The following is a 22,378-nucleotide window of genomic DNA, read 5'->3' on the forward strand; positions in this document are numbered from 1 at the left end:
GCCAGGAAAGGGCTGCTCTGTCAGAGAGGTGGGAAATAACCCAAGTCCTTTGGTCAGATCAGGAAATGCTTTGCTCAGGTATTTCCTTCAGGTCTCAAAGTGTTCTCCAGTAAGGGCCAAAATAGACCTGAAATCAACAGGTGACTTCTCTGGAAGAGGGGAAAATAGTGGGGAAAAAACCCATTAAGAAACCTCACTGCCCTGCTGTGACTCAGGACGAGGGGTGTAAGTCCTGGTTCTGAATCAAAAGCAAGGCTTCCCCTTGTCCCCCAAATACCCCCTGGTGTCCCCTCCCAGCCCTCTCACCTCCTGCCATCCCCCAGCACCACACATGGAGGGTGCTGTACATAAAAATATTTGCTTTGTGTTGGGGCTCAGCCCACGGTGGGGCTGGCAGGGCACCCCCAGCTCTGGGCTGGCAGCAGGCTCTCCAATATTCCCCTGACAAAAATAACCTGGGAAATCCCAGCTGGCTCAGCCTGATGGAATTTTGCTGTACAAGTGGCAGAGGGGGGTGGGGAATTACACAAAAAATCACTCAGTGCTAACCTGGAGCTTTAAGTGGGAAATGGTGTTGTTGGCACTGGAGGTGTCCAAACTTCACTTGTGGAGTTTTTGCAAAGAAGGGGGAGAAAAGGGCAGGTTAGACCAGGCAGGAGGTGAGATGCTGAGATGAGCTGAGCACGAGGTGTAGCTGAACCCAGAGGAGATTTCTGGGGAGTTGAGGTGGATTTTGCAAGAGGGAAATGTTCATCTCTGCACGTTCTGACCATCTCAGAGTTGACCATCAAGTGCCAGGTGGTCACCATGGTGATTATCCACCCCATCCTTTTTGACTTCTTTAGATTAAAAAAATCTCCTTTTAAAGGGTGATGGAGAGTGGGATGGCTCCACTCCAGCTTTCAGCACTTGGCCATCCTGTCCATCACCCAAATCCACCTTCCTGGTGACAACACAGACGAAGAAATGATGCCTCAAAGCAGGGGACCCCAGGAGAGTCCTGGGAGTTGAACCTCACCTGAAATACCCCCACCAGTCCTGGCCACTGGAGGCAGGGAAAGGAAGCCACCAAGAGCTGCTGGGCTGGGAAGAGCAGCAGGGAATTTGGGAGGAGACCAACACAGCTTGGGTTGTGTTTTGTCTGGCGAGAGGGAGGCTCCGAATCCTCTCTATAAATACACCAAAGGAGACACCAGACAGGAGCAGAACGTTCCCACTGACAGGAAAAACAGAGCTAAAAGGGGAATAAATCCAAACTGCAACAGGTTGCCCAGAGAAGCTGTGGCTGCCCCTGGATCCCTGGAAGTGTCCCAGGTCAGGTTGGAGCATCCTGGGCTGGTGGAAGGTGTCCCTGCCCATGGCAGGGGGTGGCATGGGGTGGACTTCAAGGTCCCTTCCAACCCAAACCATTCTGGGATTCCATGATTCCATAAGCTGAGGGTGATTAACCCGGGAATCACAGCCTGGAGATATCAATACATGGCCATGGATGATGTGATTGTCACATGGACAGGTTAGATCCCACCTGGTGGTGCAAAAGGAGCAGATCCAGAACCCAAATCTTGGTCTGCTCCTGCCCCAGCCCATCCCTGCTCCCCTGGCACCGGAACCAGGAGCCAGGGGCACAAATGTTCTTGCTTTAACGAGTCTGCAGCTTTCATGAGTTTCAGCATCAACTTGAATCACAGAAAAAAAAAGGCTTAATTATTTGGTTTATAACCGAAATATTTACAGGAGCCCTTGTAACATCCCACAGATAACCCCGTGAGGCCTTTCCTGCTGTTCCACAAATAAATCCCTGCTCCGAAGGGCAGACGAGGCACTGCAGATGAATCGCTCCTGGCTCCCGGGATGGAGTACAAACAAACTGCTGGGAAATGGCAAAATGTGTCAATCTTCCCCTTGGGAACAGGCTGGGGTGAGAGCTGGGAGCGGGAGAGATGCACCTCAATCAGGACAGCACGGAAAGAAACGGGGGGGTTGTCATTTCTCCCCACCCCAGGATCAGCTCTGACATCCCTCGTGATGTGGCTCCACCACAAAGCTGCTCCAGCCCCAGCCTGGAATGAGAGGGAGACACATCCCTGTGACCTGCAGGTCATGGAGGGAGAGGTGGGTGAAGTGATGGAGAGAGGCCACCAGTGGAGCAGCAAACCGGGACTGCCAGCCTGGACTGGGTCCAGGCTTTGTGGGAGGTGCTGAAGTGTCACAAATAAATGAGCGTGGGGAGGATGCTGGATGTGGAAAACACCATCACTGGGTGCCACAGCACCACAGAGTTCAGAACTGAGAGGGGAAATGGGATCCTTCCCTGAAAGTGAGACTTCCAAGCGAGCTGGATCAAAAGGTGAGCAGATCACAAGGAAAAGCAGAGCATGGATTTTGTGCAAGAGGAAATGGCCTCTAACTGTGCCAGGGGAGGTTTAGGTGGGGAAATTTCTTCATGGAAAGGGTTGTCCAGCCCTGGCACAGCTGCCCAGGGAGGTGGCAGAGTCCCCACCCCTGCAGGGGTTTAAAAGTTGTGTGGATGTGGCACTTGGGGACGTGGGGCAGTGCTGGGGAATGGTTGGACTTGATGATCTCAGAGGACTTTTCCAACCTGAACAATTCCATGATCCTGTGGTTCTGTGCCCCCTTTGGCCTTTCCCCATAAAGACAAGGACAGGTCCCTCCAGCACCCAGCACGTTTTGGGATGAACACAGGGCTGTCCAACCGCACAAACATCCTTTCACATCCCCACTTCCAAACCCACCTGGCTTCCTTTCCTCACACTGACCTTCCACTGGCAGAAAAGAGACCTTTCTGCCCCAAAACACTTGAAAGAAGGCAATGGAAACCACTTCCCTTCCCTCCTCTGCTGCTCAACCTCCAAAATCCCCGAGGAACTCCACCGTGGAGTATCGTTTGTCACTCGGCCAAACGCTGCAGATGGCGCTTCCTTCTCCTCAGCTTTATAAGCCTCTCCTTAAATAGTAGCAGTGCAAGTAATAACCACAACAAAAATATTAAAATCCATCAACAAAACACAGGCACAGCCCTTTTTGCTGCAGCTCCCGGGGTGTTTGGTGGCCTCGGCGGTGGCGCAGAGCCAAGAGCCACCCGAGACAGCCCTGAAACGCTTGGGTTTCTGCCCAGGGAGTGGTGGCTCTGCTCTAAAACAGCTCAGTGTGGTGGTTTTGTGCTCTCACTGTGCTGTCACAGGGCAGGAGAGAACCCCCCAGCCCCCATGACCCGGCACTTCTCACTTGGCCAACGCGTGAGAGAGGATTAGGAACGTGGCCTGGAGGGGAGAGGAAAGATGTCAGCGTGGCAGCAGGTCATGAGTGGCATCACCCACACGTCACCCTGCAGGGCCAGCTCCTGACAGGGTCCCCAGGGGTGCCAAGGGACCTGTATCAGCCCTGGTGAGGCCACCAAACCCAACCTCCCACCCCACGCCCATCCCAGCCCTGAAGACTTATCAGGGTTTTCCCTTCAGCCCTCTAAACCAGACAGTTGACTCCTTCCCCAATTCACCCACCCCAAGGGGAAGCCCAGCACTGCTGTAGATAACCCCAGGCAGCAGAAGACCTCGGGTGGCCACAGGAGCTCTGGCAACACCAGCCTTTTGTTCTCCCTTTTCCACCTTCCCTCCTCACATCTGCCCGTCACAAATTCCACGGCACCAAGGCTCTGCTCCTGGGCTGACAAGAGGAGCTCTGACTCCTTCCTGAACTCCTTTTAACCTCCATAAAAGCTGAATAATTCATCACAGCTCTTTTTTTTCCCCTCCCCCTGCTGACAGAGTCTTCACCTGCTCTCCAGCCACCCAGAAGCTGCTCTTGGATGCTCTTTGCCACCTGTGATTCCTTTGGAGCCCTTTGAGGAGGCACAGCCTGACCAGAGCCAGCTGTGCTCCTCCAGACAGATGCTCAGCGTGGATTGTTGGCTGTTTTGTCTTGTAAACAAGCCAGGAAAGAGCCACAACAATGAAAATTTGGTGGTGCTGCCTGGTGACGAAATGAGATGAAACAAGGAACAGCCAACAAGAGCTGGAGGAGCAACTCCTACATCTTGCCAGGGCACTGGGGCTCCTCAACTGCTTCTCAGAGTTCTGCATTATCTCATGAAAGACATATTTTACTTGCTCTGTATCTCAGGAAAGACAGATTGTTTGTTCCTACAGAGCAGGTTATTTCTTCCTTCAGAGCTGGCCAAAGCAAGGATGTTTACAATAGAAGACTGTCAGGCTCTACTGATGTCACTCAGCACAAGTGAAACGCTTCCAGAGCATCCACGGGATGGGAAAACCTTTCCAAAATCATCCCCAGCACAAGAACTGCAGCAATTAACCCTTAGGAAGCACTTCTGGGGGGTCTCAAGCCCATATGGAGTTTGTGTTACCTCGGGCTGGACAAAGTGGGAGCAAAGCAATGATCCCCCCGAGTCAAAGGGGTTGATACAATCAAATTTAATTAGCACTTGCAAAAGACTTTCATCTTCAAAGCCCTTTGCAGCCACCAAGTCTCCTGGTACCTTCCTGAGGTTGATTAAACCAGGACACTCAGGGAAGGGTCAAGGCCAGAGAGAGGGGGAAAAAAGACCTGGATTATTCCCATGTAAAACCCAGACAGCATCCCAAAACTTCAGCAGCGTCACTGAGAGCTCACTCCCACTGCTCAGAAAAACTAGCAATAAAAACCTGATGTTTGCAAACACCTCCACAGCTCCTGGGGCAGCAAAGGGTGCAGGGAGCAACCCCCAAATCTTATCAGCTCAGTGTGAGCCCCCAGCAGCCACAATGTCGGTCAGGACAGGCCTTTTCCCATTTTTTTCCTTATGACCCCACGTTTTCCCGCTATTTTGAGGGCTCAGATTTCAGCTGTGGGCACTGAAGTCGACTCACCAGCCCCAGGGACTCCGGTGGAAGCTGCAGCAGGAAACTCATGTTTGATTTTCCAGCTCTGTGGCATCATTTGTAACGTGAATCCGTCCCCTGGAGTTGTCTCATCTCTGCTTTGCCAGATTTCCCAAGGCCAGCTCTAAAGGGTTGCATTCCTTTAGTTTTGCCTTCAGTGAACGTTTCCTGAATTTGGGGCTTTCATTTCTTTTTAAAGGAAAACGTTTGGAAGCATCCACACCCCGTGAAGGATTTTCCCATTTCTGTGTTTTAGAGGCTTCAGTTTTAACAGCATTTTGGGAGGGGGGGAGGAGATCTGGCTGTGCTGCTCACACACCTTCTCCACAGGGAGTGTTCACAGCCCAGGAACCAACCTGGGTGTCCTGGGTGGAATCTCCAGCAGGTCAGGGGAGGGATTCTCAGGGGAGACCCCAAACCTGCAGAGCCTCCAGCTCTGGGGTCCCAAATGTCAGAAGGAGCTGCAGCTCTTGGAGCAAGTCCAGAGGAGGCCACGGAGCTGCTCCAAGGGCTGGAGCCCCTCTCTGCTCTGGGGACAGGCTGGGACAGCTGGGGGGGTTCACCTGGAGAAGAGAAGGCTCCAGGGAGACCTGAGATCCCCTTCCAGGGTCTAAAGGGGCTCCAGGAGAGCTGGAGAGGGACTGGGGACAAGGGATGGAGGGACAGGACACAGGGGATGGTTTCCCACTGCCAGAAGGCAGGGATAGATGGGATATTGGGAAGGAATTGTTGGTTGTGAGGGTTGGGCAGGCCCTGGCACAGGTTACCCAGAGAAGCTGTGGCTGCCCCTGGATCCCTGGAAGTGTCCAAGGCCAGGTTGGATAAACCTGGGCTAGTGGAAGGTGTCCCTGCCCATGGCAGGGGGTGGCACTGGGTGGGCTTTAAGGTCCCTTCCAAGCCCAAAAAACCTGGGATTCACAGGAACAGGAGCAGTTTTCCCAGCCATGTTTTCCCATGGCCTGCTGGGCACACACGTGTCCTCTCAGGGACTGGGTGCCAGGACAGGAGACACCTTCAGCAAACAGGCACTGCCATTTTCTTCTCTTTTTTTTTTTTTTCCAAATTCTGGATGTTTAATGGCCAAACCAGCCCAAGCTGGAGCCAGAGAACGCTGCAGGATGTGCTGATTGCACTGGGATAGGCTGAAGCACAGTCCTTAGATGGGCTCACAGCCACCAAGCTCAGCATGGAGCTCATCCTGGGGACCAGAGGGGCTGATGGACAAGTATAGGGGGGCCACCTGCACTGCCTGCTGAGCAAATCCATTGCAAAAAGCCCACAGGTTTCAGGCTCACTTTGGCTCCCCAGCTGCCAAGGCTGTTGATGGCTAAAAAATCATGTCTTTGTGGCTCAGAAAATCTAAGAACATAAAGAACAAATGGACATTCCCCCAATTTACTAAGAACAAACAATGACTTGATTTTAACACCGAGCTGAAAACTCCCCCTTCCCATAGTTCATGAAGTCCTTTCATTCCCAAGCTGTGCTGGATGGACCACCAATCCTTGGAGCAACCCGAAAACTCCCCGGGCACCACCAAAAAAAGCCAAAAACCAGCTTTTTCAACAACTGCCTCGGCTCCCTCCAGCTCCACAACAACATCCAGAGGCCCTGGAGAGCAATTCCCCTACAAACAGGGTTGTGTGACAGCCTTAATGACACAGCCCAGCCCCCAAAAAACCCCGAGGAACCTCTGAGCTGCTCCTCAAACGAGGGTGCTCAGGCAAACAATTCATTTTTAGTGGCAGCCCAGTTTCGTGGAGAGGCTCCAGTTGCCTGGGGGTGGTGGGGGAGGTGGAAACAACCCTGACCTTTTCTCCCCGGGAAAGCTGGCTAATTGAAGGAATTCTTGCTCTCATTAGGGAAAGGTCTAAGGAACAGCACATTTTATGCCTCCCTGGAGGTGACACCAAGCAGCCTCCCAAAGGTCAAGCTGCCTTTGAGGAGATGAGCCAAGATCTGAACTTCCTCCCACAAAAAAAACCCAAACAACCCAAGGAGTCCTCCCAGCCCAAGCCCCTCTGTGTTCTTTATGCTCAAGGGCTGCTTTATGGGCACCACTGATCTCCTTCATGTCTTCAGAAGGATAAATCTACATTTTCATTGGGCTTTCAGGGGTTTCTACTCCTTTGCCTAATTATTGCTGCCTGGCAGTGCCAAACTTCCCCATCAGTCACACAGGCAGGATGGATTTGGATTCCCTTTCTGAGCAGAAACATCACACCACCCTGCTGGGCCAAAATAAATTCTGATTTCCCTTGTTGACCTTTTCTTTCTAAAAAACGGCTTCTTAACCACTTAAATACATCGAGACACAAAATAATCTTGAGGCAATCTTTGCAAGCCACGTCATTGGCTGCACAAAAACCTTCTAATTCATCTCTCAGCTTCCAGGAATTGTTAAAGCTGGAAATCTGGGGATGTTTCTTACCACACTGTGCAGGTATAAATTTTGCCTTTACAGACTTTGCTTATAGTTTTGTGGCACAAGTCACTGCTTCCAGTTTACAGCAGCAGGAATTCAGAACAAGGAATTCAGGCCAGGAATTCAGGCCAGCACACAGCCCAGTCCCATTCTTCTTGTCTCAAATAATAAAACCCAGTTAAGTTTTGGAAGATAAACTGAGGCAGGATCATACCTCAAACCCAAGGAGATCTTTAAAGTCTGTCATATTCCACAAAATAATCCCTCCTGGCAAACAGAACCAGCCTGCATTTTCCCAGTGTGCTGCACTGCCTGGGGGCTGCTGGTGGAATCTCAACAGCTTGGCTTTAAGCAAAGGCAGATTTATGCACATAGAGCTCTCCTGCTTTTTGCAGAAAGGGGATAATTGGACTCTCTGAGTTGGGTGTCACGCAACAAATTACTGTCCTTGTTCAATCTGCACTGCTCTGCTGGGCTCTCTCTGCAGAGGGAAGCTCAGATCTGGGGCACCCAGGGGGCTCTGAACTCATGGATCACCACCTGCAGCCCCACCAGCAGCCCTGCTGAGGGGACACGTCAGGTTTGGGCTTTGGGGCTCTCCTGGTTTGCTCAGATTTCGATTTCTGGACTCTGCACTGTTTGAAAAACTGAAATTCAAGGCCAGGTGAGGTTCATCTCTCTGCTCTGGCTGGATGGGAGACACTGTGGTGGGTGGGGGTGGCCACCACCCACATCACCAACTGCTGAGGGGTGGCCACAGAACATCAATAAATGATGGGAGATGCCCAAAGCACATCTCCAACTGACGAGGGATGGCCATCACCCACATCACCAAATGACGAGGGATGCCCTCAGCCCATCACCAAAACCCTGCAACTGGTCTGGAGCCAACAGCCAGCGGTGCCCCATGCAGGACATCACACTGCCACCCCCCCAAAGAGCAGGAATCAAGGCACAGTGAAGATGCTGGTGTGTCCTACCCATCATTCCATAATAAAGGATGAGCTGAAGCTAATCAGGAGGGAAGAGCTGTTAATGCCTGATCCTGGGATGAAGCTCCTGGAATTCCAGAGGACACTGATCCAGGTGAGCCCCCTCCTCCCTCCAGCTCCCCAGATGCCAGAGTGCAGTTTGCAGATGGATTCAGCGTCACTCTCTCCATCTCAAACCATCCTGTGTTCTTATGGTGAGTAATAAAAGCCTTTTTGGTGTTTCCCCCTCCCAGAGGAAGCAGCAGCTTTCACAGGGACACACAGGGTTTGTTAATCAGCTAGGAAATGCTCTGGGCTCAAAAAGAGCAGGAGAAAGCAACTTATTCTCTCACAGACACCTTGCCTTGCTTTCCTTCTGGTGGGTTTTTTTTTTTTTTCCTTTCCCTTTTATATCTTAATTGATCATGAAATTAAGAACCAGCCCTTCCAAGGCAAACAAGGCTTTCATCTGCAGGAAAAGCTGCCCCCAGGCAGCTGTGGCAGCAGCAGGAGGGCCCTGCTCCCACCACCCTGGGAATGGGATGGAAATTGCAGAAGCTCTGAGGAGCCCCTGAAGTCAGCACAGAGCACACAGACTTTTTGGGAGCGTGTTCCTGCCTGGAAACGTGCTCAGGGCTCTGCATGGACGTGTGGATGGGGTATCCATTGCCACAGCCCACCATTCCTGCTGCTCTCCATCATTCTTCCATTCCCAGGCCATGTCCTACTCATTTGATATTTACAGGTGAGTTTTATATTAAATTATAATTATCCCACAAGCTGGGAAAGAAGCAGAGGCACAAAACCTGTGTCTTTTTTCCCCTTTTTTCCCAAACTTTGGGGAAAGGGGAAGGGAGGGGAAATCTGCCCCCTGAGCTACATCAGCTGTGTCTCCTTGCTGGCAAATCCTTGCAGGGAGGGGCTGGATGCAGAAGGAACAGCTCCAGCCTGAACCTCTCAACTCCTATGGGATGAGTCTTCAGGGCTGGCAGCTTTGACCTTGCCTGGGGTCACCCAGGCCTTCTCCAAACCCTCTGCAGGATCCCAAAAATCATCAGGGCTTTTGGGAGTGAGGAGGAGGAAGAGCCCAGTCCCAAGACAAAGCCACCGTGGTTGGTGGTTGTAAGGAGGGGACGTGGCTGATTTGTGCTGCAAATCCCTCTGAATTGGATGCCTGCAGCATCCCAAACTTTTGGGCAGGTCCTGAGGGTGCAGCACTACAGATCCCCAAAGCCCAGGCAGGCAGGGGGATCCCTCAGCACAGCCCTGGGGGCCTTTTCTTCACCAAGAAATGGCCACCAGAGAAATCTCCTCTAAAATACGACCCAGCCAAGCTGTGGGTCAGTGAGGCAAAGCAAGGCTTGTCCCAGTGTTGGTGTGGTGTCCCAGGGCCATCCCTGCTCTCCAAACATCCCAAGGGGAGCTGGTCAGAGAAGCTGTGGCTGCCCCTGGATCCCTGGAAGTGTCCAAGGCCAGGTTGGACGGGGCTTGGAGCAACCTGGGCTGGTGGAAGGTGTCCCTGCCCATGGCAGGAGGTGGCACTGGATGATTTTTAAGGCCCCTTCAAACCCCAAAATTCAATGACTTCATGATTAAATGGGTTGAGTGTGAAGGAAACGGGTTTGGGACCTCCCTCTACCTGACCTGGGTCAAAACACTCACAGCCTGTGCTTTTATTGAGATAAATAACAGCAGTCCACAATACCCTGGGATTGTCTTCTAAGTGGATTGGAGCTCCAGCTTTATGGATTTCATGCTTTTCCTTATGGCCATTTTACAGCATGCTTCTCCCCCTTTTTTTATTTACTGTGTTGATTAATTGCTATAAAATGTTCACCTTTATCCAACAATTCCTGAAACAAGCACAGAACCTTCACTTTATTTCTTATTTCCAGCCCTGTTAGCCCAGTGATTTCCAATTTACTGGGCTCCTGTACCAGGTCACTGGATAATTCCTCGGGCCACTCCAGAAAGATTACCCAGAAGTGTCTTCCCTTTGCAATCAAATAGTCCCTGCTATAAATTACAGGGTTTTTCACTGTATTTGATAGCATTTCTGCCTCTTTTCCTCCCAACTGCAATAAAAGAAACACCCTCAGCAGCCCCACAGCTCCCTGGGCAGGGACACCTTGCACTAACCCAAGTTGCTCCAAGCCCATCCAACCTGGCCTTGGACACTTCCAAGATTTCTCTCTGGAATAGATCAGGTTTTATTCCAGGAATATCTCAGCTTTTCTTCAAAGCACAAAATTGACGTGAAAATTTCAGCCACAATTATTTCCCCCAACTCCCTCCACGTCTGGGAAGCTCATGGTTAAAACAAAATGCGAGAAAATTTCAGTTCTAGGAGTGCAAAATCCCCAAAGGTGCAGATTTATTTCTCTCTCTTTTCCTTTGCATCATCACTTTTGTTTTTTTTCCCCACACCCCTCACGATTTTGACAGTCCTGACACAATATTTTTGCACACCCAAGGATGGCAGGGCTGCCCTGCCATTCACACACAGCCAAATTCCCTTTTCCTCTGCACCTGGAAATCCACACTGTGGGCCCTGGCTCTTCCAAAATTTTAGGCTGCCCAGACACCTCACATGTTCAAAGCACGGCTTTCCACGTGAAGACACTCAAAAAAAAAAAGGAATATTTTCCTCTTGCAAGCAATTTGTCAGACAGGATATCTCAGCTTCCCAAGATATCAACAGATATCCAGTTAAGGACTTCCTAGGATGACAATCCACTTCATTCTGTTTACCCAGTCAGTGATAATTCAATCTCCTCTTGCATTACAAACCGTGTGCCAACGTGGCAGCAGCCCTGGGAGCAGCCCCATCCCAAGCTCCAAACCAATATTTTCCTTCTTATTTGCACTGCAAAGAACAATTTTGGAAAAAAGAAAAGCAAGCTGAGATCCTGAGGCACCAGAAAAGAGCAGTTGCTGGGCCCAGGATGGCTCCTGGGAAAATGGGAGCAGCAAAACCAGCCTGTAAAACATCTAAAGAGTTAAAGGTGAGGAGTGAATGGAGCAGGTCAGGCTTTAATCATGGAATGCTTTGGGGTGGAAGGAACCTTGAAGACCATTCACAGTCCAGGCTTGGCTTCTGAGCCCACGTGGAAGGGAGAAAGGTCCTCTGTTGATTTTTGAGGTGCCCCTGGTGATGTCCTGCCCCCTCCATCACCTCAGCACTGCTAATCTCATACATATTACACTTAAACTTGGACTGATCTGAGGATTAAATATGAAATTTTACAGGCAAAACTACAGAAACAGGGCCTTGCTTGGTTAAAATGGTGCAGGAGAAGCTCTTGGACTCGTTACAGGGAAACTTGGCCACGTTCTGGCAGGCCCAGGTAGAGCTGGTACTTGACTTTGAAGCCTGTAAAACATTAATCTTTGCCTTTCAACAAAAGACTTTTCATCTCCCACGTTCGTGCAGCGCCTCGTACAAGATGTCTTCAATCTTCATGGAGCTCTCTGGACACCACCAGAATCCAAAATATTAACTACACTGGTTAATAGTTGCTGTTCCCATGGAAACACTTAACTCAGCTCTTAAGTAGGTAAGTGAAGGAGTTGATTATTTCCAAATATTTGCATAATAATGTGAGTGTGTTTGGAATTAAATCTCCTCAGCTGCTGCCACTGGGACTGCCCAAACTTGGCTTTCTAAGGAGAGGCTTTGCCAAGGGCACGGAGCTCTTAGGAGGGAACTCCAGCCCTGGCTGGGGAGGGGGTGAAGGTGGATGTGGGGTGGGATCTTGGTGTTGCAGTGCCAAAGGCAGGTGGCCATGGGCAGGTCCAGCCCTGGGGAACCTCCAGGGTGGAAGGAGTTGAGTTTTTAAATTCCCAGTGAGTCATTTTTTCTCCATTATCCCAGGGAGGGTGGGCAGGCCCTGGCACAGGTTGCCCAGAGAAGCTGTGGCTGCCCCTGGATCCCTGGAAGTGTCCAAGGCCAGGCTGGATGGGTTGGAGCCACCTGGGCTGGTGGAAGGTGTCCCTGCCCATGGAACTGGATGGTCTGTGAAGTCCCTTCCAACTCAAACCAGTTTGTGATTCCATGATACAAGAACCCAACGAGGTTGAACACACAGAGCTCCAGGGATGTCCCTCCACCCCTGGGACACCCCTGAGCCATCAGTGAGGTGTTTTCCTGCCCCCACGAGCTCCCCCAGAGCAGCCTCTGAGCAAGGAGACATCAGAGGTAGATGCTCCTCATCTCCCCCCTCTGCACTGTGAACCTTTTTTGCCTGTAAAAGGACAAGGCTTCAAAACCAAGGCACCAAAAATGATTATTCCAACATTTCCTCCCCCTCCCCCTGGGCCAGACTTTGAGGAAGGCAAAGCTCCTGCTCTGAAACCCTGAGCAATCTGCACTGAGCGACAGGACCAGGGCAAGCTGCTCAAACTGGAACAGCCAAGCACCACACAAAGAGATTTTGAACTTTTGAATGACTCCTGCCACCTCTCTGCTGCTGAGCTGGGGTTTGAAAGGTGCTTGAGGGGCCTCATCTGTCCAGGGTGACAGAGCGACGGCGACGCAAGACCTGAAGTGATTATTTACTCCTCTCCTTTTCCCGGCGCCAAAAATAAACACAACAACTCTCACCACAAAGCCCTGCCTCGAGCTTGCCAGACAAACAGTGGCTGGCAATTTTTCCAATGTGTTTTTTTTTTTTGTTGTTTGTTTGTTTCAAATGTCAATGTGGTTCCACGAGAAACTGCAGCTGCCACTGCTGAGGAGCTGATGAGGTTTGCCCTGAACGGGTGGCTTCGGTGGCACGTGGCACTCCAGGGTCACTGAAGAACCCAGTTTGATTCCACCCATCCCAAATGCTCCCAATCCCAACAAACCCAGTCCTTGACCCACCAAAGCAGCACTGACCCAGCCAAGACAACTATCAGGGCAACAGATGTTCCCAAATTCCAAGCAAGAGGAAAACACAGGGAGCAGCTGGAGGCCCACCTCGAACCTGACCTCCAAAAACTGCTTTTCTAAGGAAGAGGGACGTGCTGGAGCCTCTCTCTGAAGGAGACACCACACCTCCTGCCACCCCAAAACGCCCATCCTTGTCCCAGGACAGGTGATGGGCACTCCTGTTTGGCACCCCAAACTTTGGTGCCAAGACACCCAAGTCCAGCACTCCCAGAGGAGCTGAAACACAGAAATGCTGGTCCCAACTGGCAGCCACAGACACCGAGAAGAAAAGCAACTCATTTCTGTACAGACTGAGCTCCTCTTGCTTTCAAGAGCTGGTTTAGACATTGGGTGGGATGGGATGGGATGGGATGGGGAAGGTCTTACCTGTTTCTCCCCAGATTGGCAAATATTCATCCTGCTGGATGTCCAGCATGATTTCCAGTCCATTGCCTGTCCCACCCTTCACTGTGGTGAGGAGAGGCCGCCCTTCTTCTCCTGAGTTAAACATGTAGCACTTCCCATATCTTGTGAACACCTGTGGGAAGAGAAGAATGATATAATATTTCCCAAAATGTTCCAAACACCTGCAAGGAGAGAAGAGAGAAATGACATCACGTTTCCCAGATGATCAATCCCTGTTCCCAGGTGAGGAGGAGCAGAGGGATGGGGAAAAAGCCACAGCTTGGAGGGAAATATCCCCAGATAAATCCATCCTGCTTTAATCACTCAGGGCATTGTGTTCTCCTTCCAGATAATAAAAGATGGAAGACAGGAAGGGAAAAAACGTTTCAGAGCAAAGAACAAATGTCTTCAGCAGCTCACTGGAGTCAGATCATGTTAAATCTCTGAGAAACACGCTGGGTTTGGGCAAAAAATAACCCAATTCCCTGGGTTTGTGTGAGGCCACCACTGCTGCACGTTCCTGCCTGCAGACACATCATCCCAACAGGTGGAAACTTGAGCCCACACTCACTGCATGCCCATCCAGCTGCTGAAAATCAGCCCCTGCAGGCACAGCTCACAGCCATGTGAATGATCCTTGAGCTCTCCTGACACAAACAATGCAATAATCCCTTAATTCCTCACTCCCACTGCTTGACAAAATAATTATAAGAGTTTAAAACAGTTGGGCAAATGAGGGAAGATCTCCCTCCCTCAGGACTGAGGGGTGTCCTGAGGGTCCCCAAACTTGGCACCATCACTTTTGCTGCTCTTTAGTCACATTTTGGCCTGTTCCTTGGAGAGAAACTCTGGGCAAAGCCCAGGTGGGGGCCTCCACTGGTGACATCACTTTCCAAGTGGGGTGGACACGAATTTCCAAGTGGGGTGGACACGTGGGCTCCCAGGTGGGTTGGATATGGATTTTCAAGTGAGGGAACACCCCAAATGTGGGTGGCTTTGGTGGGGTAGCAGAGATGTGACATCTCGGGTCACGGTGCCACCAACCAGCTCACGCTCAGCCTTCCCCCCAGCTGGGGGAACACACAGAAAACCAAATATTAAAACCACAACAAGCCCCTCCTGCCAGAGCAGGGCACATCCAGACAGGCAGAACATCTTCCTATAGCACAGGAGGACAGCACCCAGAGGGCTCCAGACTGACAGAAATCCCAACTAATGCGGTTTCTGAGCTCACATCACCCCAAGACGAGTCATCAAACCAACCAGAAGTCATCAGCAATTTGTTTCCCCTCAAATATTGACACAGGTCTTACAATCCCAGCGTGGGGTGAGCAGGTGAAATGAGAGAGACGTGACTTAATAGTCGAGTCTAAATATGAAGTGCTTGCAGGGAGGGGGGGGAGAAAAAATGATGCCCTTTAAAAAAGGTTTTATATCCAAATGAAAAATGCCATTTATTTTAATACTTGACTGACCTATTAAACCACTCGAGCTGGAAAGATGAGCTGAACAGCCAGCCTGTGTTTGCACCCTAGATGGGCTTTCCCAGATAAGCTTTGAAGGCAGAAGTCAAAAATTTCTAATGAGGGGAGTTTCAAATACAGGAAAAGAGGGGATCAGTGGAAATCATGGGGAGACAGGGAAGACTGAAATGAGAACAGGAAATGCTGGAGAAGGGGAGGGAAGGGAAGGGAAGGAAAGGGAAGGGAAGGGAAGGGAAGGATATAAATAGATGGGAAAAGATTCCTTGCTGAGCTGGGAACAGTTGGGTTTGGCCACAGCCCAACCACAGCAGCAGAATATGGCACTGGACAAGCACAAGTACCTCCCTTGGGACCCTCAACCATGGGCAGGGTTGCTCCAAGCCCCATCCAGCCTGGCCTTGGACACTTCCAGGGATCCAGGGGCAGCCACAGCTTCTCTGGGCAACCTGTGCCAGGGCCTCCCCACCCTCCCAGCCAGGAATTCCTTCCCAATATCCCATCTAGCCCTGCCCTCTGGCAGTTTGAAGCCATTCCCTGTGTCCTGTCACTGCAGCTCCGGATGAGGAACTGTCCCCCCAGTTCCTCCTGAGGATGTTCCTCACCCTCTCACCTGTGCCAGGAGTGATTATTTGGGAAGAGATATCTCTTTTTTCATGGGATTCTCTTGGTTTCAGGCTCCCTGACAACAGGGAAGGATTCAGAGCATTATCTGATCATCAGGATAAAATACAGAGCTGTTTGAAAAGGGCAACATCAGTCTATCCACTGCCGTGATACACCTGAGACAGAAAACACGAGGCAAAGCAGGATAATTTAACCTCAGTTTATGTGTCTTCAGGGAAAACAGCACTCCTTGCTGTTAGAGATGTTTAATCTTGCAATAAAAAGGTCCAGCACAAGCCAGAAACAAAAATACAGACAAGTACCCTGAGAATAGTCTATAAAAATACCTATTTTTTTTCTCTTTGATGGATCACAGGCTCCTTTTGACGGCTCCCCTGCAAATCCCTGTTGGGAGTACAAAGGTAAATAAGCTCTAAATCTGTGAAATAGGATTTGATGGAATCACTGAGGTTGACAAAGACCTTTTAAGATCAAGATCACTGAGTCCAACCTGTTAAGTGACCACCACAGAGCCCTCCCTTAGCAAAGTGGAAAGCCCTTCCTTGGCTGATCAAGGGGAAAAAAAAAGAGCATTCTGTGAGATTAAAACACAAACCACTGGTGTCCCAAAGACATTTTCCAGGTAGAAAACAGGCCCTGAGAAGCTCTGAGACATCAGTGTACAAACACAGCCTTGCTGCACGTCAAACCATCAGGCTGAACAAGACTGATATTCCAAAGGCAGGGAAGCCTGACCAGGGTAATAGAGAAACAGGTTCATAACCAGGATCCACAGGACAAGCGTTATCTGCTGATAAATTATCCTTTCAGCACAGAGAAAAATGACGGTGAGAGCAAGGAATTTGAAGCCTGTAAATGACTTTTCTAAACGCAGGCAAAGAGGGAGGGCGAGAGCTCGCTGGCGATTGTCAGATCAAGGTACAAGCAGGGAAAAAAAGTGGGAATTAGCAGCCTGTGCAATCATTTCCTCCACATTTGTGGTGCACAGAGGTTCAGAGACACACACATCCCAGCAAAGCCACATCCAGCAGCAACAGAGAAGAGAGGAAAACAAGAGATTTCCTAGGCAGGTCCAGGAGAAGGGGAACGTGAAGCTGGAAGCGGAGATTTGGGTTTGGGAGAGAACACCCACGGGGACGATGGGGAAAAAGGTCCTGTTTAGGAGGACAGCAAGACTTCAACTCTGAGTTTCTGGCAGGGAGATGCATTCCCACAGCCCCCAGCCCTCCTGTGGCAGTGGTGGCACCGAGCCATGTCATTATTCCACTGGAGGTGTGAGGAACAGCCCGGTCCTGTCAGCTCCAGCCAAGAGCATCCCCACGGTCCATTTGCTCCCACCCCGGCAGGAGGGACGGGGTTGAAAATGAAATGATGGCTGTGAAAAGCAAACTGCAGGGGATGTCCACAGTAATGGGTTTCTGAAGGGTCAGATCCCCAGAGGATCCTTTTCCAAGCAGGATGAGCCCACCAAGTGCAGCTTGATAAGGAGGAGCTCGTGTGTTAATGGGCAAAAAGGAAGGAATCAGGTCCCTGTGCCTTGCAGAGGGGGATGCAAACCAAACCAGCCTTTAAGGCATCCTCTTCCTCAGTTTATATGTAACCCAGTCCTCCATCCTGTATCCTGGGGGGGTACAAAAATCCCAGAAACCCACGGATTCACGAGGTGACTCAGTGGGTCACCGTAAGGCAAGACACGGCTCTTCCAAACATCAACCCAACCCAGCAGGGGAAACAACAAGACATGAGACACTTGGGGATCTTCTCCCTCTCCAGGGGCAGCCATGGATTTCTCCTCCCACCCCTGCTTGTTTTGCACTGTCAGGAATTTGGCAGAGCGACGTGTCAGACGAGCAGAATCTCACCCATCCCTCGTGGTGTCAGCTTTAATCTCCGAGCGGAGAAGAGGAATGGGGACGGAGCTTGGGGGAAGCAGCGCCAGGAAAAGTTGTCAGAGCCGCTGTTTACAAGGAGAGGGTTTTTCCTTTCGGCCTCCAAGCCTGAGATCTCCCCGTGGGAGCCGTCAGGCAGCGCTGCCAGGCACGGCAGGGAGATGTTCGCTCGCAATCAGCTCCGTGTCTGCCCGGGCCCCTCCGGGCTCTGCTGTCACAGGCCCGTCTGGGAACAGCCAGGATGTCAACTCTGCTTTTATCCAAAGCTGCTGCTTCTAAATCAGAGCCCACCGAGGTCCCAGGCCCCACCTGAGGGGAGGTAAGTCTTGCTGCTGGCATTAATGTGGTTTCTTTTCCGACCCAGCAGCTGCCAGCATCCCAAATCTAATAACAAGCCGCTCCATAACACAACAACACTCCCGAAACAGCCATCTCTGCCTCCAAAACCAGTTTTTGCTACTGGACATGATCAACTCTGGTTTTAATCCCTTTATTTTCCAGGGGTGGCATTAAACACCACCCCTGTGGCTCACAACTCATCCTCCTGCATTCCACCCTTCAAGAGCAGTTCAACTCTGGCAGCACCAAGCAGAGGCACATCAGGCTGCACGTTTAATTGACTAAGAGATGCTGCAATTTTCTTCTTATTTGTGCCATCAGCCCCTCCCTGGAACGGCCTATCAGTGCAAGAATTTGTGTGGATGGTGAGTACTCGTGGACAGTCCCTACAGCTGCCATAAATCACCCCCACAGCCATCGCTGCAATTTAGCAGGGCTTGAGTGGGTATTTAAAAAGAAATACAGCAGCAATATTCTGGCAGCAAATGAATAAACTCCAATGGTGAAGCTCCAAATATTTGAGAATTATGCTGGTCCATAAACTAAGAAAACTGCTGCCCTCTCTCTGATTCCATCAGGCCCTAATTACTTCCACCCATAACGAAGTGCTGCAGAACAATGAGACTCTGTCCCACCAGACTGGAATTTATTAGTTGTAGGAAACAATCCCTGCTTGATCCCAGCAAGGTTCACCTCCCAGGAGAGCACAAACTAACCCAGGACCAGCTCTTGAGTTCCCAAGGCTCTGTCTGCACAACACAGAATCACTCAGGTTGGAAAAGACCTTCAGGAGCATCGAGTCCCACCTTGGATCAGGTGCAGAACAGCCTCCTCTGCTTTTTACTGGGTTTGGGGTTTATTTGCGGGAGAAAGAGTGTATTTTTATGATTTTTTTTTTTAACAAAAAGTTTCTCTTCTTAGGACAGTCAACGCCCCAGAAATGAGGTCACTGGCCCAAGACAGGTCAGGCTGGGACAACAACACCCCCAGCCTTGGGTTGGACGAGGTCAGACCAGGCAGCCACAACCTGGGTGATGCCCTGGGGAAGCAGCAGATGGTGTGGGAAGAGGAGAAAGGTGGGTGATGGTGGATTGCATCCCTCCTCCGTGTCCCTCAGCAGCAGCAGCCCTGGGATGAGCTCTGTGTCCCAGTCCAAGGGCCCTGGAGCTTTTTAACAGGTGCCAGCAAACGGCTCCAAGGCCAGGATTCATTTGGATAATAATTACAATCTGTCTTCCCAACCTCTCCCCACTGATTCATTTAATGAACTGTTCTTCCTCACCCTTGCTGAACTCCCTCCCCAGCAGCAGCTCTGGGCCTGACAACACCAATTATTCTGCAGGGCCCTGCCAAAAATACTCCCAGAGTGTGCAAGGGGACCCCACAGATCCTCCCCCAGCACCATCCTCGTGCATCACTCATGCATGTGCTGTCAGTGGGGTGGTAAAACCCCTCTCTGGGCCTCCCTGTGGGTGTGTGGAGCAGCAGCACAGGCAGCTGCCTTGTCCTCTCACCTCCTGTGGGGAAAACACAGCCTGTGGGTAGGAAAAGCAGGGATAGCAGCAGTGCCTGACTCCATGGGAGCATGGGAGGACACCCCATGCAGGTGCTGTGAAGCCTGAGCAGGGGGAGGATAAAATCTGGACTTGGGATGTCCCTGTCAAACCTCCAGCATTGGAGGGATATTCTGTACCAAAGGAGATCTCCAGGAAATACTGACTGAGCATCTCCAGTCCCCCCTGGAGGACTTAAAACCAACAAGCAGCACCCCAAAGCCAAAAGAAGGATGGGCAAACACTCCTGAGCTGGGCCATCCTGGTCAGGTAGGGTTAGACCAGCTGGAGAATCCTCAGCCATGGCCTTCAGCCCCTCCATAACCTCCTGAGATGCTGCAGGACAGCTCCTCCCCAGCTCTTTGCTCCTTGCTATAAAACCCCTGTCTAAAACCATGTATAAACACTCAACCAGGGGATGGTTTCATGCCCTTTGCACACCAAGGGGTTTGCATGGCAGGTTTTTGCTGGGCTAAACCCCAGCCAGGCACAGTAACATCCTTCAGGCTCTTGAATGCTCCCTGCAGTCAACTGGAAAAGATGTTTCCAAGATGCACTTGCAGGCACTTCAGTGAGAGATGCTCAAATGTCAGCAGAGGGAATTGTTTTTGACTTTTCCTGTGATGGCTCCAGCATTTGGAAGAGTGAACTTTGGAGAGGCTGCAAAGAACCACAGAATTGTGGAATATCAGACTGGGTTGGGTTGGAAAGGAATTTACAGATGTCGTTCCACCCCCTGACACAGGCAGGGACACCTTCCACCAGCCCAGGTTGTTCAGGGGTCCATCCAGCCTGGCCTTGGACACTTCCAGGGATCCAGGGGCAGCCACAGCTTCTCTGGGCAACCTGTGCCAGGGCCTGCCCACCCTCTCAGCTAAGAATTCCTTCCCAATATCCCATCTATCCCTGCCCTCTGGCACTGGGAAGCCATTTCCGCTTATCCTGTCGCTCCAGGTCCTTCTCCAAAGACCTTCCATCCACAGTGTCCTTCTTCCTTCACCCTTGGCTGCACAGACACCTCCCAGCAACTCCCCACTGCTCTCCAGCGTGGAAAATTCCAGCTGTTCTCCACTGCCTGTGCACACAGAACCACTCCCCAGCGCTCCTGTCGACACAACCCCAGCCCACCACTCGTGCAGGGGTAAAACCCCTCTCCAGGACTCCCTCTGGGGGTGTGGGGCAGCAGAACAGGCAGCTGTCACATCTCCCACCTCCTGTGGGGGGAAAACCCAGCCTGTGAGTGGGTAAAGCAGGGACAGCAGCAGTGCCTGACCCCACGGGAGCACGGGAGGACACCCCGGAGCTGCGCGAGGAGCGCAGACACCACGGATCTATTTACACCCCTGGCAGACAGTGGGAGTTCCCACAGATGGGAGAGAGCTGAGTCACTCTGGAATTAGGGGAAAATGCCGCCACTTTCCACGTTCCATCTGTGCCACTGCTGCCTCAGAGGGCGGGGTGAGCTCACACTTCCCATCCCTGGGAGTGTCCAAGGCCAGGTTGGACGGGGCTTGGAGCAACCTGGGCTGGTGGAAGATGTCCCTGCCCATGGCAGGGGGGTGGGACTGGATGCTTTTTAAGGTCCCTTCCAACCCAAAGCATTCTAGGACTCTGTGCTAATAACTGAAGCAGATTTCACCCCACCTAAATTCACCCCTCTGCAGTAAAACACGGCCCCAGACCCTGCTCCAACCCTCCCGTGGTCAGTGGAGAAAGGCAAGGCCAGGGAGGGAGGTCCATGTGGATGTGGGATGTAGGTACAGACAGCCCTGAGCTGGAATAAAAAGCTTGTTTGCATCCTAAGGCTCAGGATGGGCAGCATTCCTTGCACCCAAGCATCTGTTTCCCTGGGATGGATCCATCACATTTAAATCCCATGGATGAGGCCCAGCCACTGGCTCACAGCAAGGTATAAAAACTGCTGTGCTTGAAATTTAGAGCTCATTTATTGCCAAAAGAGTGTCAGTAACCACTGCCCCTTCTCACTCAGCTGACTCTCTACAGGCAGCCAAATCTTTTTGCTCTTTCCCCCACTTTTAGCTGGGCTGGGGGCAGTGACAGCCCTGTCTTCTGGCTGTGGTTCAAACCCAAACACTCTCCCAGGGGATGCAACTGCACTTTTCTATCGTCATCATCACTATGGACACAACAAAATTACCTTCCTGATTCCAGGGGAAACTGATCCTGGCAAGGAGGGAAAAAAATATTCGTGTCTGGAAAGTGGACTGGCTGGGTCTCAGAATCCTGGAGGGGCAGTAAAATAGGTGTGAGCTGTCGGTATTTTATAGTCACTCTGGAGCAGAGCAGCACTGGAGGAGGGCAGGGGATGTGGGATTGAAGGAGATGTGCAGGGAGGTCTCCAGCCACCACAGCACTGGGGGTACCACGATGCTGCTTCCCCTGGGCTCATTTTCCGGTTGGTTTGGCAGGGGTGAGCTCCAATCACCACGGACAACACCCGGCTCTAAGGATGTGAGAACCAGCTGTTCCAGAGTGTAAAGGCTTTCTTTTGTCATTAATCTGACACTGGTTGGGCTCTTTAGCACTCGGGTTTGAGCAGTTCACTGAATAAAGATTTTCCTTCTCTCCATTTCGAGGAATTTATTGGATGCAATTTCTGTTCCTGACGATCTCCTGCCCGTCCAGCACAGAATCACACACGGCTCCAACTTGCTGAGAGGAACCAGAGAGAAAACCTAGTTCATAAATTCCTTCAAAGGGACTTTGTCAGAGGCATCTGACATCAAACCTCCCCAGAAAAAAAAAAAAAAAGGGATTTTAGGTGTCAATTCCTGTGCAGGAAAACCGAGAGTGGGTGTGTGGCAGCATCCTGGGGGCAGGTGAGGGGCTGTGCTGGGCAGGTACAGATGGAGCAGGT

At 51.2% G+C, this 22,378-nt stretch overlaps 2 protein-coding genes across 5 annotated transcripts in view; both read right to left on the reverse strand.

Moving 5' to 3' along the window:
- LOC126646402 (uncharacterized) overlaps positions 1-22,378 on the reverse strand; it is a 281,736-nt gene that overhangs the window by 84,740 nt on the left and 174,618 nt on the right. The gene's annotated exons all lie outside the window — the stretch shown is intronic.
- Positions 1-22,378, reverse strand: part of ASIC2 (acid sensing ion channel subunit 2) — a 358,569-nt gene that overhangs the window by 28,329 nt on the left and 307,862 nt on the right. For all 3 annotated transcript variants that reach the window (XR_007630283.1, XM_050327692.1, XM_050327693.1), the window contains exon 2: positions 13,594-13,744. Coding sequence is in view for 2 of the 3 variants with exons in the window: in XM_050327692.1 (XP_050183649.1) it covers positions 13,594-13,744 (151 nt within the window). In the remaining variant the exon portion in view is untranslated. The remainder of the gene's footprint in view (positions 1-13,593; positions 13,745-22,378) is intronic.

The sequence above is a fragment of the Myiozetetes cayanensis genome, unplaced genomic scaffold (genome assembly GCF_022539395.1).
Source record: "Myiozetetes cayanensis isolate MyiCay16 unplaced genomic scaffold, myiCay2020 scf34, whole genome shotgun sequence".
Taxonomy (NCBI): Eukaryota; Metazoa; Chordata; class Aves; order Passeriformes; family Tyrannidae; genus Myiozetetes; species Myiozetetes cayanensis.